This window comes from Echinops telfairi, unplaced genomic scaffold, assembly GCF_000313985.2.
Source record: "Echinops telfairi isolate 266 unplaced genomic scaffold, ASM31398v2 ScPeMD7_7;HRSCAF=31, whole genome shotgun sequence".
Classification (NCBI taxonomy): domain Eukaryota; kingdom Metazoa; phylum Chordata; class Mammalia; order Afrosoricida; family Tenrecidae; genus Echinops; species Echinops telfairi.
Genome location: NW_022103904.1, coordinates 5,359,644 through 5,377,538, shown reverse-complemented (window position 1 = coordinate 5,377,538; position 17,895 = coordinate 5,359,644). Strand labels below are relative to the sequence as shown.

Below are 17,895 nucleotides of genomic sequence, written 5' to 3'. Positions count from 1 at the left end.
CCAGGGAGGAGGTTATATGTAGATCCTTGTAATCAGTTCCCCCTTTCCCACCCACCCTCCCTGTACAACAGAGAAATTGAGGAATGACTGCTTTGCCATTGCGTTAGGTGATTTTTATCCCTGAAGCATTAGACACTGCTGTCCACTTCCTACTTTGTAAATCCCCTTTCCTTTGCATACTAGATCATTTCACTCACTGGGTTCTCCTCCCACCATCTGACCTACTGTTTCTCCTCGGTCTCTCGCTCCATTCCTCATTCATCCCTTAAGAGCTGGTGTTTCCCAAGACGACTCTTCGCTTTTTCTTCCATCCCGGTCCCACAGACTTTTCTGGGATGTCTCCTTTGCGCTCGGGGTTTCAGCTCCCACATATGTGTGCGTTCATGACTCCAGATCTGGCTTCCCTGTCCTGAACTTTATAACGGTTTTAGACCTTTGTTTGATTTTATTATTATTCTATTTACCTTAACAAACAGAAATGTATTCTTCATGGCTCAGGAAGCGAGTAGTATGAATTCAGGAGGCTTAGGCAAGGCTCTCTCTTTCTCTGTCAGCTCTGGAGGAAGGTCTTTGCCATCATGGTTCCTTTGAGTCTGGGAGCTGCTCAGCACAGGGATGTTGGGTCCAAAAGACACACTTGCTCTGGACTCTTCTTTTTCAGTAGTAGGACGTTCTGCTGCTCTCTGCTTTTCACTTCTTTTTAATTTAAAAATATTTTTAAAAATCTTTATTTTTAACTATCTCGTACACACTTCAAAATTATATTTTCTTGTGTGACAATTTATACAGCAAATTAGGTTCCCATTGAACATGTTCCATACCTATTGCTCAAGGAGCCCTAATGATGCAGTGGGTTAAGCACTGGGTCACTAATCAAAAGGTTAGTGGTTCAAGCCCACCAGCTGCTCTGAGGGGGAAAGAGGAGGTCATCTATTCCTGAAAGAGTTCTAGTCTTGGAAGTCCTCCGGGGCGATTCTAGTCTGCCCTTCAGGGTTGTCACGAGTCAGAATCGACTTGACAGTAGTGGACAGACATACTTCAGTCAATTCCACGGGCTTTCAGTTCAACTTTCCCAGGAACTCTTTGACGCCCCCTCGTGTTGCTTGTGAGAGTGGTTACAGTTTTCACAGTGCATCAGCATTCTCATTGTTGTCATTCCAGTTGTGCTGTCCCCATTACTCTAACTTCCCTGCCTTCCCAGCTTTGCTTTCGGGTAAATGTTGACTGTTCGATCCCATACAGATGATGGTTTACAGGAAGGAGCAAGTTCCTCAAAACAAGTCTTTCTATTGTTGTTGCTGTTAGTTGCTGTCAAGTTGCCCTGAGGACCCATGTTCCATGGGGTTTTCAAGGCTGTGATATTCTGGGAGCAGATCATCAGGCTCTCATCGGAGGCACCCGGGAGCGCATTTGAACCATCAACCTTTTGGCTAATACTTGACTGTTTTCATCATCCAGGGACTTCACCTCTTTTTGTATGAGGGGGCTTCAAAAAATGGATGGAAAATGGTATTGAAAGATATTAGATTTTTCCATAAACTTTTTGAGGCCCCTGTGTTCATATTAAACTTTGTACACACCTGCCTGGTTCCAGACATTCTCTATTTCATTGCATGATAGGACTCAGTTTATAAATCTGTGTGTGTCTTGTACAAGACTACGATCTCCCTAAAATAATTTCTCTTTTCCCCTTTATCTTTGAATTTAGCTAGGGCCCTGAGAGCACAGTGGGTTATGCATTGGGCCGCTAACTACAAGGTTAATAGTTAAAAACCAGCAGCTTCTCAGGAGATAGATGAGGCTTTCTACTCCTGTAAAGATTACAGTCTTAGAAGCTCACAAAAGCAGTTCTCTTCTGCCCCGAGGGTAGCTGTGGTTTGGAATCGATTCCATGGCAGTGAGTTTGTGTTTTGCCAGAAGCACCCAAATTCTCACAATTGGATCAACAGGTAACATCATGACAGGTGGGAAAAAATGGAAATTGTCAATGATTTCACCTTGCTTAGAACCACAATCAAAGCTCATTGCATTGGTAGTTCTGTTGCATGAGACCTCTTTAAAGTGTGAAAGAAGGAAGATGTTACCCTGAGGACTAAGGCGCACCTGATTCAAGCCAGGGTATTTCCAACCGCCTCAGAGTTATGTGCAAGCTGGACTTCGACTAAGGAAGACCAAAGAAGAATGTATGCAGTTGAATGACAGTTCTGGTGAAAAATATTGGAAGTGCCAAATGAATTGCTGATACCAAGGGCTCAAGTAGAAAGAAAATGTTTTGAGAATGATGATGGCAACCAATGTACTAATGTGCTTGACACAATGGATTTATATATGGATTGTGATAAGAGTTGTACGAGCCTCCAATAAAATGATTAAACAAACAAACAAACAAACAAACAAATCTGCCTTGGTAGAAGCACAGCAAGAGTGCTCCTTGGAGAGAGGGTGGTGAGGCTTCGTCTTATGTACTTTGGACATGTGCCCCGGAGCAGGACCAGGTCATGCTTCACTCTGTTGTACACCGGGCAGCTGTGAGTGGAAACTGACCCGACGGCACCTAACAATGCCCCCAACACCATGTGGTCCTATCTTCATTTTCAGTGCTTAGTACCCAGCTGTTAGCATCACACATAGGAGACACTTGATTGGTATTTAAGTGAAGAAATGAACCAGACCATCATGGTATCAGGGAAATTCAACCATTCAGCCATTCCCCGTGTTTATTCTTTAATGTGTAGGCAGCAACATCTTGGGATCTCCTGGTGCTTAATAATGATTTTTTCTCACTTAGAGCTAAAATATAAGTGCTCTTGGCTTCTACTTGATCTCACTTAAAATGCATCTGAAAATTAAGTGTCATGAGTGTAGATACCGAAGAAAACACCCCTATTGAATTTTAAGCCACTGCGTTTGTAGATAATGCAATATATTCTTGTTTTTAGATTTGAAAGCCATTTAGTTATCCCCTCCATGCACTAAGAATGAACGATAAAATGACTTGCTTTTTAATCAGTATTCCTGGGTTAGGATGAGTGGGATTAAATATACTGTCATTGAAGAATGACTTTCATTGACGGCGACTGAGTGGAAGAAGGAAGGCTTTACCTGCTGGCCTGGCTTGATGGGGGAGAGCGTGATGCCCTGGGTGTTGATCACCGGCAGGATCTGATTCCCGATGACTGTGGCGATGATCTGGCCCTGGGCGTTCGTCAGCAGCTGGGGCGTGATTGGCTGCACCTGAAGGCCCTGAGCACCACTTGCTGCTTGGCCTGATGGCCCTGGACTAGGCATCAGTGGAATGGTTCCAATGATCTGTAAGAGACAGGCCAGAGATGAGGAGTCCACCCTGTGCTGGTGTGCACATGCATGAAGACCCTCTGAGTCCCGTCTCTGGGGATGCTACCTGAGGGACGAGCACCTGCGAAGGCGGCTAGAAATGTGGTTGCGGGCACTCTGGTGAAGGGCAGAGCAGGGCACATGGCCTGAGTTCAAGTGAGGGAAGGGAAGAAATCTTTAAAACACATATTGGGCTGCTCATGATCAGGTCTGCAGTTCAAAGCCATCAGCCACTCTGTGAGAGAAAAATGCTGATGCCGTTTCCATGACGATTTCTTCTGGTAAATGCTATGTGGGGTCACTGTGTGTTCTAATCAACTTGAGATTGCAGCGGGTTTGCTTTAATGACATAGACCTGTGGTTTCTGCCAGGGAAGCACAGATCTCTCTTTTTACCCTTTTTCTTAGAACCAGGGAGCAGGCAAACCTTGAGGCCCTCAAGGCCCTAGTCTACATGGGAGCTGCATGTCTTCCCCTCAGGCCTAAACACACATGAGCTCTACTGCACCTGCCTCCCCCCTGAACTCCCCATCCCCCCACCCCTTCACCAAAGCTCTCAAGGTCAAGGGCCAACACTCCTCGGTGGCTTTTCCTGAGACTCCTTAGCAAGATTCCCAGGAAACCCTTTGCCCTGGAGCTGATTCCAATTCATGAGGACCCCATGTGTGTCAGAAGAGAGCTGTGATCCACGGAGTTTTCAGTGGCTGATATTTTTGGAAGTAGATCACCAGACCTTTCTTCTGAGGCTCCTCTGATTGGACGTGAACCTCCAACCTTCAGACTCATGGTTAAACTTTATATCAGAGAGATGACCCAGTAGGATTTAAACTCAAACCCATTGTTGAAAGGGTAGAGCTGTCCTGGGAGTTTCTGAGACTGTAACTCTTTATGCCCCCTCTTTCTCCCATAGAGCGCCTGCTAGTTTCAAGCCCCCGACCTCATGGTTAGTAGCCCAACTCATACACCACCAGAGCTCCTTCCGCAGGATTAGGGCCCTATGATAGCATCAGCATCTTAATGGCCCTCAATAATCCAGGCTCTGCAGTCAGAGAGATGAGGTTCCTATCTCAGCTGTGCTACTTACTTGTTGTTAAAGAACGCATGCTTACGGAAGGTTTGGGCAGAATTAGGTTTCTAAACAAACCTTTGAAGCATGTAAAACAGAGGTGAAATGACTACTAGGAGCTGAAATCAGGAAAAAAAAGGTCAATCTTAAATGTTGTGTTTTAAACAAAGGCCTAAAGTTTAGTAATGCAGGTGGCAGTATGGGCTCTTCTGTGCTGTCTAGTAGTTTCTGATCTCGAGTCCCTAGGTGGCTCAAATGGTTAAATGCTCAGCTACTAACGGAGAGGTTGGCAGCTCAAACACTCTCAGAGGAGGTTCCTTGGACGAACAGTCTGGTAATCTGTTTCCAAAAGTCAGAGTCTTAAAAACTGTGAAACACACGAGGGTCACTCGGAGTGGAATGGGAATTGGTTTTAGCCTCTGGTCTCAGTGAATGGATTGTATGGATGGACAGCAGGAATGGCCTGGCTGGGTCCAATCACTAGGCTACAGAGAAAGGGAGTATGGTGAAGCAGCCTGTGTACAGTGTACTTATAACATACCAAAGCAGAGACAGTGGTACATACATTGTCAGGGACAGTCTATAAGGGATCAACATATGATCTGTGCCTCCAGTTGATGGGGACCCATCACACTTGCTGTGTGATGTGAATTCCCCTCCCCACACTGTTTGGTGGTGGGTGAAGCAGCACCGCTTGACTTTTGACTTCAAGGGCAGACTCCCAGACATGCACTGAGGCCAGGAGCCCAGGGGCTACCATTGCCTATTCATCAGACCTCAGCACGTGGTTTTACATGTAAGATTTGATTTTTCACTCACGATTCTTACATCAACTCTATGAAGTAGGCATTAGGGTTGAAAGGTCAAGGACATGAGGGCTGGGGCGGTTAAGTGAGTGGACGAGCTAGGCAGCTTATAGAAGCTGAGAAATAAGGAGCGTGGGGGGTGCCTGGTGTTGATAACCAGCTTGAAAGACCAGGTGATCTGCTCCCGGAAGATTATAGACAGGAAAGGGCAGTTCTATTCTGTCCAGTGGGGTCACTGTGAGTTGAAATTGGGTCAATGACACAATAGCATCAACAACAAGGAGCTAGAAATGGAGTTTAGGCCAGACTGACCCCCAAATTCCTGTTTTCATGATATCACCGGACACTCATTTTATGCAGGCCATTGAAGGGGATCAGCTCAAAGTCAAGACAGCACAATCCCTTTTGTAATCTCCTATAACACTGGGTTTACAAACGATCCTGTTTTCTCCACACACCTAAGGCAGGTCTTGAACGCAGTTTCTCTATCAAGGTTGTTTTGAATGAATGAATGGGTATAAGTCAGCTATCCATTGCACCTGGGACCCTAGGAGAACTGTGAGACCACATCATTCAGCGACAAAGATCATGCCAGAAAAATAGCCCCCTCCTCACTTGGCAGTTGCTTCCACCACAAAAGCCCCGTGGGATTGCCCTAATGGAGGAACTGAGTGAGTATCAAGTATTAAGGGCAGTTGTCAATGGATGCTGATAAAGGTCAAGTAATTACTAGGAGAGTGGTCAGTAGAGCCTTAGGGAGTTTTCAGCTCATTGAACTAGCTTGTGGTGTATGCCCAGTAACATCAGCAAGGCACACATCCCACCCGTGTGAGTCAGGTCAGGGGGGGTCCACATCAATAGATCAGAGCTCATAAGTACTTTATTGATGAGTGGCCTTGCATTAAACAGCTCAGGATCCAAGGCTGGTTATACAGCCCCACAGGCAATTTATGAGAGGCTGGGAGAGCACTTCATTGGAGAATCCCCCTTTCCTCACACACCCATGAAACTTGAGTCAACCCACCCATCCTGGCTCCTCTCCGTTTCTGAGGCTTAGAAGCCCTGCTCCATCTGATTGGCTTAGGTTGGAAGCCTGTGGGGAAGAGGCTGGATTCATTTAGGTGGCAGGGTTGTGGGTTCTATTTTAGGCAGCATTTCAGTGTGTTCAGATGCCCGGGAGGACGCTTCAGAGGTAGATGGGGCACATGTCAGTTATAGAACACACTGGTGATGAAAATAGCTGCCTTCTAGTCGCAGAAGATTGACACGCGTCTGTGCTGGCTTCCTTGGTAATGAGATACTCTGCTGGCTTTCTGAGCAGAAAGAAGGCAGGCGAATGCAAGCAGCTCTCTAAGCATCACCTCTCTTCTCAACGTTGTGCTGTAACATTACTAAAACATGGTGCTACTTATGTCCCTTTCCACATCGATTCCTTGGCATCGCTTAGGTAGACTAGGATAACACTAATGTTAGAGCCAGACAAATCTGTAATGGCATTGCTGAGAGAGCTCTTCCATAGAGAGTTAGGGGGTATGAAGTGAGAGTGCGGGTCAGGAGAGATTCTAAAGTAGGGATGCCTTCTGTGAAATTATGCATCATTCATTTTTGTTTCCCTGGCAGGTGATTTGGTATCAGTATCTCAGCAGATCAAAATCTTGGCAGTGCATTGGGAGGAATTTTGTAATATGCCCCTAAATGTGTTACAACGCTGGTTTTAATTTGCTTCCACGCATGGAATGGTAGAGAATATGTTGGACAATGTTGTCTAGAAAGTCAATGATGTGCCTAGGTTACTTAGGCTGGCTCTTAGTCCTCTTAGCACTTTTACCATCTCAAAACTCCTCCAGGTCTCTGGATTTCAAGAGGAAGCATTGCATCTGGACACATTTCCATGGAGTCAGAAAAAGAAAACTTGAGAAGGCCTTACGGGGTCTTTGACTTGAGAGCAAAGGTAAAAGAGGATACTTGGGAGACCCTTGCCTCAGCTTTTGAAATTTAGGTTCCTAGTTCCCCAACCAAAATGAAATTAATTTCTGTTGAGTAGATTCCATGGGTCAGAGCAGGACTGTGCTCTACAAGGTTTTAAATGGCTCATTTTTCAAAAGATTACCAGGCCTTTCTTCTAAGGTACCTCTGGGTGGACTTGAATCTCCACCCTCTCTGTTAGCAGTTGAGTCAGTTGAGTACATTACTGAGCACCATCCAAAGACTCCTGGGTCCCAGAGCTAGAGATTTAGGGTCAGGAGAAATCCTGAGGAGAGGACGTGTCTCTGACAAAATAAGACTACTGGGCTCTCCCTCCTGTCCAAGTCAATAAGTACTCAAGACAAGTACTCCTGCAAGCGTTTCTACCAATGCTGGGGATGGCGGCAGAGCAGCGAATACTTGCTAATACCAAAGGCACTGCATCGTGTGCTATGAAAACACCAAGATGATGCATTAGGGACAGCCACACCACATGCAAAAATTCTAACGTTCTAACAGAGGAAATGATTAATTCAATTGATTGACAAGGGCTGACAACCTGATAACAATCTCTGGACCCATATTTTGGGTAAGGATCCTGGTGTAGTGGGTTTCATGTCTGGCTGCTAACCATAAAGTGGTCAGCAGTTTGAAACTTCCAGCCACTCCACAGGAGAAAGATGAGGCTTTGCACTCCTCTAAAGAGTTAGAGCCCCAGAAACCCACAGGGCAGTTGACAATGCCTTGTATAGGGGTGCTGTGAGTCAGAATCAACTTGATGGCCATGAGTTTATGATTTTTTAATTTATGTGCTGGGTGCTCAAAAGAATATTGGGAATGAATGTCTGACCATGGAGAGGTAGGTGGGTGTGGTTAGGGAAGAATTTACAGAATTAATGGGGTCTTGCGTGGGAGTAGGAAAAGTAGTGAAAACATTTTAAACAAGAGTCTAGTGTAGATTAAAAGTGAGGCGCATGGGGGATACCGAGTTGCTAGTTTGGATATAAGAGAGGGTGGAAATGGTGGAGGAATGGCAGTTCAGTGTCTGGAGGACCAATCCCATATAGCGCCAGAGGATTGAATAAGAGACTTTAGAATTCGACATGGTGTCCATGAAGTCTTTTTGGTGTGAGAGTGACAGTATAGAGAGAAAGGATTGAAATAGAAGAGATGTTACAGACCAGGGGATCAGTAGCTAGGATGCTATTGTAGCCACCCAAGTGTGAAGCAAAATACTTCAGTGAATCCTTGACAACAGGCATGCCTGATTCATCGACTTCCATTTCATTTCCAAAGTACTATCTACTAGATGCCAGGTTGTAACATTAGGACATTTTGGTTGATGTTCTTGCCCCATCAATCCCAAGGCAGATAGCTCGATTTGTTAGGTCTTTGCCCTGGCTCTCCAACATTAAGGACTCATGTCTGAGGAATGCTTTAACCAGGCAGAACCCCATACTGGCATTGTAATGATAATTTGTGACCTCACAGAGTCCCAGGCCTCTCTGAAAGAAGACTTATTTGGTTATTGCTATTCATATCCACCTGTCTCTCTCTTTAGATTGGTTGTGGCATAAACCACAACAGAAGAAGAGCAGATGTTGTTAGAACAACTAAAATCAAATTCATTAAAATAACGACTAGTGCCCAATAGCACACATCATTTACAGCCCCCTATAAGAATTTCCATAAGAATTTGGGTGGCTTCCACATAAATGTGGCTATCAGGAATTCAGCAGCAATTATAATTAAAGCCAGGATAAAGATTATTTTGTGATTAGAGCAACACAGGAATTCAAGGCCACATACTATGTTGGGTTACTATATGATTTTTAAAATGCCCATCTGCACCATATGTGCAAATATGCTAGAAACAATTGATGTATGGAAGGTTATAAGAGTTGTAAGAGCTCCCAATAAAATGATTTTAAAAAAATCCAAACCAAACAAACAAAAATAAAAGTAGTATAGCACTGAAAAAACAACAACAATGCCCCTGGACCTCAGTCTGGTAGGCATGTTCAGTAGGATGACTTATAATGGATGGAAGGTAAAGTACTTTGAATTTATTCCCCACATGCATAGGTGTCATTAACAACACTCTGAGCATGGCATCACAGAAGCCCAGGGCACCCAGACAAGTGGTCTGATGGGCCGCAAGTCGTAATAGCCTATGACATGCTGTTATACTCTGCTACAGAGAATGGGATTGCAGTTGTCAAATTGACAAGCAATTTTCTTGCACATATCTTTAAGAAAGGGAAACCCGGTGAATTCCTCATGTCTTTCAATCTATCAGCAGAGACAATTCTTTCTCAAATATTTGTGTAACCTCAGCACTTTTTGGTCAAGAGCCTTTTGTTAACATCGCATCACCTCGTCCATTTTTGAACAAAGAGCTTAGAGCATTTGAGAGCTGAGGAGCTGGAGGGGAGACATCACCCGGAGAAAATACAGCCAATCATCTTTTCCTTCCTCTCTGGTCCAGCCATCACCACTTCCCTTTTTTTCCAAGTGATGGTTTTATGCTCTTTATGCAATGCAGTGATTGCTAACTCACTGTGTGTCTAGGCTTACATATTGTTATATATTGAACTCTGCTCTCCCTGCTGCCCCAAACAATTGTTGAAATCCTAACCCGTATACCTGTGGCCATGACTTTGTTTGTGGCCAATAGGGCTTTTCACTGAAGACATTATTTGGTTAAGTTGTGCCAGAAGTAATTTGGGTCTGAGTCAAGTCTTATAAAACGGAACCACAGACATAGAAACCAAGTCACAGGTGATGTTGGCAGTTGGTGCATCTGTGTGATAGTTAGGCTTTGTGCCAACCTGGCTGGGCCAGGAATCTCAGTGGTTTGGCAGTTGTGACCTAACATGATGTAATCAACTCCATGATGGAATCTGCTGTGAGCAGCCAAGTAATTATAGGAAGATTAGAACAGAATGCAACTTCCTTACTGAGGTCACAGCCCTGAGGCAATTGAAAGGGATTTTCCTTGGGGTATAGGGTCCATCCCTTATATAAAGAGACACTATGGGAGGACTTGCTTGCCCTGTTCTTGGACTGGATCCTACATCTGACTCATTGACCTCTGCTTCTCTGGTGTTGAGCCAAGGGCCTGTCATATTGACTGCTGACCCCGGGAGCCATCTGTGGCCTTGCCCACCTTGGACCCATTCACTTCGGTGGCCTGATAATCGCCTGTGGTATTCCTGCCTATCTTGGATTCATCAGCCTCCGAAGTTCTATGAGTCAGGAGAAGCTTCAAACCTAACATCTGACCACAGAACTTGGGATGAATGTGCCTGCTTTTATGACTGTGTGAGCCAAATTTTAAAATAGAAATTTCTGTTTGTCATCTATCTATCTATCATCTATCACTGGTTTTGCACCTCTAGAGAACCTAGCCTAGACAACCAATAAACATCAAAGGAATACCAAGAATTGCTGGCAGCCACCAGGAACTCGGAGTGAGGCTTAGAGCAGCTCCTCTCTCAAAGGCCCAGAAGAAATAAACATGATGGACACCCTGATTTGGACTTCTAGCCTCAGGAACTGTAAGAAAATAAGGTGTTCTTCTCTAAAGCCATCAACTCTGCGGTATTATGAATACCCTAGGAAACTAAGACAAGTCTAAAGGCTATTCTAAGAGTTATTTTGGCTGTACCCATTAGGATACTGATTCCAGAAAGAATATGATATATTTGTTTCCCAAATGAGTTGTACTTTCCTAAGACACCATCTAGGACCTTCTTCTCTTTTACTATGTCCAAGATAGAGCTCAAGAGGAGTATGAATATTAGGAGTGGCTCTAGCAGAAAATAAAAATCAGAGAATGGTCAAGGCTTGAGGATAACCAAATGAAGGAAGACACTAATCAAGTGCCAGTTAATTGGTTGCTATAGAGTCAAGGATACCTCATGGTAACCCCATGGGTATGAGAATATAGTTGTGCTCCATAGGCCTTTCAATAACTGAAGACATTTCAATGCCCTCAAAGAATTTTCAGAAGAAGATTTCTAAGCCCTTCTTCCACGGAGCTCTGTGTGGACCCCAATATCAAACTCTGGTCAGCGGATTAGCCATTTGCACCACCCATACCACATGAAGGGTCAAGAGATTTGATCTTGCAGACAATGCCAATGAGTGGACTGTGGCTTCCTGAAGCCTTGGGAATTTCAGGGTTCCCAAAGACCCAGCCCTGATTGATGGCTGGTAGGGATATGGAAATAGAGAATGACAGTGGGCTACAGGGGGCATAGCTTAAGACTGCAATATGAGACAAATGATCTTAGGCTAACTTGCAAGAAATGGATGACACATGTATCTTTATGGATTATCTGTTAGAAAGGAATTTTTGAAGTGTACATTTTAATGCTTATGCTAGCTGGGAACACACCTTGACTTGATTTTTCCCTGCCAGTGAGAAAAGGATCTCTGTTGAGTGTTCTCTTTGGTTTCAACTTTAGAAATACACTCACGCAACATCGAAACTTTGGAGGTGTGAGAGTCTTTAAGATGTCACATTAGGAGAAAAATAATTTGCATGAAAATGGATATTAGAAAAAACAAACAACAATCACAACAATCCTCAGTTTTAAAAGCTTGCTTTTGTTGTCAGGAAGGGTGTGGTCAATTCAGAATCCTATTGACCCCCCCTTTCTTAAAAGCCACTAAAGAGATATCTCCTTAATATAATTTGATATGAAGAGAGAGGAATGTAATTCCCACTGTCTGGGAATCAGTACTGTTTTCAAACTCAGGCAATGCCATGTGTGACTGGGACACTGTAGGTGAATTATGTCACCTCAGAGATCTCAGTATGCTGATCTGTAAAATGGGAATAATAAGGTCTACTTCACAAGGTCATTGCAAGGTCTAAATAAAGGTATATGTGCACAGCAGCTAGTGGGTGCTTTATCAACCTGATAGGTGTCCAATAAATATTTGTTCATTGCTTCTTTTTGCTCACATACTTGTTTGGAAACTTCTGGGCATTTGCATGGAATTTCAATGTCAGAATTTACAAAGGAAGTTTCTGAAAACCAGTGGAACCATTCTAGAATGCAGACACTCACAATGAGGATAGACACTGTCAATCTTTATGGGAGCTAACAGCCTCATTTTTTCTCCCCATGAAGCAGCTGGTGGGTTTGAACTGCCGACCTTGTGGCTAGCATCCGGCCCACATTGCCACCAGGACTTCTTAGCAGTGGAGCAAGGTAACTGAATAAGTAATGTCTTCTCAAATTTGTAGTGGGGAGGAGAGGAAGATAGGGGGAGGAAGATAATCGACTTTGACCTAGCTCTACATCCACTGAGAACAGGGCCAGAGATGGGTCGGAGTCATATAAAATTCTGCTCCAGAGCTTTAGGAAGTGGCCTTAGGAAAAACCTCTCTCTTGAGAGGGGAGCAAGCCGGGGAAGAAAACGCAATCTCAGGAAGTGCCATTGGAAGGTTCCAACTGGACCTTCAAGGAACTGAGGAAAGTTGCTTGTACCATCTGCTGGTCCAGAGCACATGCAGCCAATTTCAGACAGCTCTGTAAAGGGTGATGTATCTTATCCCAATTGCCTCTTCCCACTTCAACCTGATCTGGTCAGAAGCAGCTCAGCACACTGGTTGAAGGGGAAAACCATTCCCACTGGGAAAGAGAACTGGACCTGCTGATCTTTCCACAGGATTGGGCACCATGAAGAGGTTTGAGGTGGTGGTGGTGGAAAGGGGGTAGTTTACACTTATGTTAGGCTTAAGCTTGGGTAACTGTTGGGGAGAGTGCATCTTGTTTGCAATTCGACCATGTTGTTAGGTGTCATCAATTTGGTTCTGACTCATAGTGACCTTACGTACAACAGAGTGGACCACTGCCCTATCTTGTGCTGTCCCCAGATTGAATTACCTTAAAACTAAGTACTGCTGAGTGGATTCTGACTCACGGTGACTCCATGTGAGTCAGAGGAGAACTGTGCTCCAGAAGGTTTTAAATGGCTGGGTTTTGGGGAAACAGATCACCAGGCCTTTCTTCCGAGGTGCCTCTGGGTGGACTTGAACCTTCATCCTATTGGTTAGCAGCTGAAGACACTAGCCATATATATATATATGTATATGTATATAACATATATATATGTGTATATATATTACGCAGGGACTCTGTATTACCAAAGAATGACCAGCAATATCATGTGACCAGAGCCTGAATTTTTCCCCAAGGCTAGAGGAAGCACCGTGACAACTGGGGAGGAGCAGTGGTAGACAAGAATAACGTTCCTTTGATAATTACACCCCTGGACTTCAAACTATGCCCAATCTCCTACTTAACACCGGAACACTTTGGAGTTAACAAATAGACTGATGACCATAAATTAGTAGACAAAGAACTTGGAATTTATAATTCTCTACTGGTCCTTTCCTCCTCACCGACTATTATATGTGTGAGGAGGTTACTTGTGAGAGTAATTTACGATCTTTTCATTTTTTGGGATTTAAATGTAGCACTTGGGCCTACCATTAAGTATTTTGTATAATTTCCATATGAACTTTTGGTAAAGATGTATTTTCTAAGAATTTGGTATTTGTAATTCTAGAGACAGATAAAGATAGGAACTGCTCACCCCTCAAATATAATACTTAAGAAGGGAGATTTCATGGGCCACAGCTGCAGGACTTCGTCACCTAAGGATGCTTGAAAATATAAAGGAGAAAGCAAACAAGAAGGGGATATGAAACAAAGAATTTCATCAGCTACTCCAGTGAGCGAATTCTCAGTTGTGAGCGGAGTCTGTTTCCCCAGAAACTATGGGTTCGGTTCATTTCTGTGTGATAGCTGCTGCTATATATAATACTGATTGTTAAACTTTCAGCTGCCTTAAAAATGGATGCTGTTCAATGTTAGTTGTTGAAATTCCTCGCAGGCTTCTGGAAACACAAAACTATAACAGGGAGACACAGTGCTCACCAAATGAAGAATAATGATGGGGTGCAAGGAAAAGTTGGAAAAGTCCAGAGAAATGTTGACACCTGACAATTAGTGAAGGTATTCTCATTAGTAATCGGCGATATTTGTAAGAGACAACACAATGCTTTTGTGGTGTTCCATCCCCTAGTTTTCATTAAACAGCAGACTATATAGTACTGTGCAGGGTGTCCTGTTTGTTTACTTGCTGGGAAAGAGTGATCTAATGCATAAGCCTTTGTTCTCCCAAGACAAATGAGGCAGTGGGGAAAGGATCTTACTAGATCTTAATGGCATTAGACAGGATGCAGAATGCCAAGCAAAGATGCTTTCCAAGAAAAAATTTCTTATCGAGCAGGCCTGAACCTGCTATGCAGCCTATTAGCAGCAAGCATCTTGGAAGAAATTCCACATTTCATGGAACTGACAGGCCTCCCAAGTACGAGTCAACACAATTGAGACAATGATCGCTCTTATTGGACCTGAATCTTTCCTGGGTTTCTTGGTAAAATGAAGTTAACAGGCACGGCCCTGTTGTGAGCCATTGACAGCCCCCATTATAAGAATACTACACTGAATCTGGCACGGCCCACCTCTGGAGGCAGATTGTTTTATTTATATTTTTATTTTGGTTGAGATGCACTGTAATATCAGCTCTTCAATATTTTATGATAATCGCAAAATTTGCTATTTTCTCTTATTTGGGTTCCCACTCAAAGGTTAAGAAACACTGAGAGAAAAGGAATTTTGGTCCAGAACATAATGAAAAGTATTCCATTTATATAAGGTGATATATGCCATTGAGATTACAGTGGTTCATCTTGATTTGATCATAAGATTGAGATTAGAATGAAGTGAGGAGTCGTCATAAATATGCACAGGCCAATTCCTGGAGTGACTGATAGGCAAGGTTTGGTGTCTGTGAAACATATTCTTTCCTTGAACTCAAGTCTTTGTGCCTTTAAGTACAAGTGCCTACCATCAGCACACATTTTAAAATTACTTCTGAATTATGTTTCCTCTGTGGTGAAAAACCCATCGGCAAATTCTGGATTCTTGAGGGACTTCCAAATTTCTCTAAGAGCACTGGTGGCATAGTGGGTTACATGTTGGTCTGCTAACCACAAAGGCAACTGTTCAAAACCATTAGCCACTCCAATTGGGAAAGATGAGGTTTTCTGCTCGGGTAAAGAGTTACACTTTTGGACACGCCCGGGGGCAGTTGTGCACTATGCTTTACGGTTGCAATGAGTCAGAATGAACGTAATGGCCGTGAGTGATTATGATTCTCTATGAAGGAGCTGTAGTGGCTCTATGATTAAGCACTCATAGCTTCTAACCAAAAGGTCAGCAGTCCAAACTACCAACTATTCCATGGGAGAAAGGTGTTGCCGTTCACTTCCATAAAGCATATAAAATTAGAAACTCCACAGGACAGTTTTATTCTGTCATATAAAGTTACTCTGTCAAAATGGACTTAAGAGCAATGGATACCCTCTCTATAAGGGGCCTTGGTGGCGGAATGATGAACCTAATCAGAGATGGCTAAAACCCAGCCAGGAACTCTGCCAGAGAAAGAGCCAGCAACGTAACTCTGTACCAACCGCAGCCAAGAAAACCCAATGGGGCAGTTCAAGGGCACAACAATTTCACCAATTTCTATATGGATCCTTGCTCCTTACTGTTCTACTCAATTAAGAAGTGTGATGAGGAAGACAGAAAAGGGGGAGTCATTTTGCAAAGTATTAGTCCAAGCCATTGTGAAGATTTGGTTGGGCAAGATATAGGAATCAATGGGAGATGGCCTTCTGTAACGGGGGCACTACCCACTGGCGCCCCATAGGGTCTCTAAGCAAGAGCCAAATGAATACATCTCATAGCACTACCTGGAATTCTCCTGGAACAAAAGGAGTGGAGTTTGGAGGCTTCTTTTTGGAAATGGAGATCCATTGAAATGATCTCACCTAATTTAAACCAATCCAGTCTGTTTATTGAATTTGTCATATAGACACATTGGCAATGCTTTCATTGTTAGAATAGAGTGAAGGATTGAGGTCAACATAACTGACAATTGAATTTTGCATTCCACATTGGTGTACTTATTGAGTGCCTGCTGTGTACCAGTTAGTGTGGTAGATTTTGTGCATCTAGGACATACCTGTTTTTAAACCCCTCTGATTGTAAAAAGAAGATGACTACAATACGTGCTGAAGTCAGATAATGGGAGCAGGTGGGAGGTAGATGCACTGGGACCTTTAGCATTTCAAAAAAGTTCATGGATGATTTTCATTATCTTTCAATCTCACTTTTTAGAGACCCTTCCTATTTTTCAAATAGGAAGTTTAAAAATGTTTTAAATATCAGAATGTTTTTAAATATTTCTTTTCATCATCTCTTTCTCTTTCCCCGAAGTGACTACAATTTAAATTACCAAGACTTTTCACTTTTCTGCAGTTGTTTGCATTGTAGAATAGGGAAAACACCTCTCTTCCACAGAAATTCATCCCAGGGAAGAAGCCATCATTTTTCAGAAAGATCAAACTTTGTAAGCTTTTACAGGCTTTGCCTACGGATTTAAGTTTTAATTCCAGGAAAAAGTACCTAACATTTGGGGAAGTATTTCTGCTTCTGCCTGTTGATGCCAGATTAAGTAACTAAATCAGATTAAAGTCATTTATTGCTTGAGAGAACCCCTTTTAGTTTGACTCAGCTTTAGTCCTCAAGAGCTGCAGCAAATATTCCTAAATGAACTCCTGGACTGTTTATTTGACATTTCTTCCCCAACAGGACAAAAAGAGAGATGGCTACAATATTACAAAAAAAAAAAAATACCCGAATCAGGAACCAATGATTTCCAATATTTCAGATTCTTTGGAGCAACAGGAATTGTAAAGAAAACATTTGGTAATTGCTCAAGCAAATTCTGCATGTATTTAGCCTCATCCAGGGCTGTGTTTATATTTAGCAGGCTCTAAAGCTCAATTCAGTATAAACAACAACACAAGCCTCTTCAAATGCTATTAAAGATACAGCTGTTGATCACCATCTAGTTTCACAAGTCCACGATGACTCAAAAGCAGTTTTTAAGGAGAATATCCATTGTTCTGGCAAAAGTAAGTGTATTTTCATACTTGCATGCAATATTTATCTACCTGCTCAATCAGGAAAACAAAGTTGTCTCATCACTCTAACATATATTATTTTTTCAATTTTCTGCTGGTAATTTTTCATTTGTCACAACAAAGACCCTAACCTATTAGAATAATGATGATGAGTTTCCCCATAAAATTGCATCCCCACTTTCACAGGTGACCAATCTGTACCTCTTTCTATATTGATCAGGCAGTATTGATGGATATAAATGGGTGGGTGCACCTTCCAATTGTGTTTTTTCATAGCTCTCTGGTTCCACTTTTAAATGGCCCTTAAAACAAAATACACTGTACTCTGGTACTTCAAATTTAGTCCTTGGGAAATGTCTTTTTATCATCACTAATAAACTGCTGGCCTCTTTTAAGCTCAATAATGTGTAACTTATACTGATGGCATACATTTTGCAATTTTTAAATTCAAAAGTTTTTTGTGAAGTACAGCCTCCTTAAGGGCCATGTTTCAGTTTTGCTAGATCCAATCATTCTCAAACTACTTGTATAATTCTTAAATAATGGAGAAGCTAGATTAGTGATATCTATATTAAAACACAATTGAGATCTTTAAGATAATTGAGACCAATAATTCAATTCATACCTCAAAGTGTTAAAATCAATCTG

At 42.8% G+C, this 17,895-nt stretch overlaps 1 protein-coding gene across 1 annotated transcript in view; it reads right to left on the bottom strand.

Moving 5' to 3' along the window:
• The window catches only part of POU6F2 (POU class 6 homeobox 2), a 366,489-nt gene that overhangs the window by 24,760 nt on the left and 323,834 nt on the right, over positions 1 to 17,895 (bottom strand). Inside the window, exon 6 of the mRNA XM_045286283.1 lies at positions 3,103 to 3,309. Within this exon, the coding sequence (XP_045142218.1) occupies positions 3,103 to 3,309 (207 nt within the window). The remainder of the gene's footprint in view (positions 1 to 3,102; positions 3,310 to 17,895) is intronic.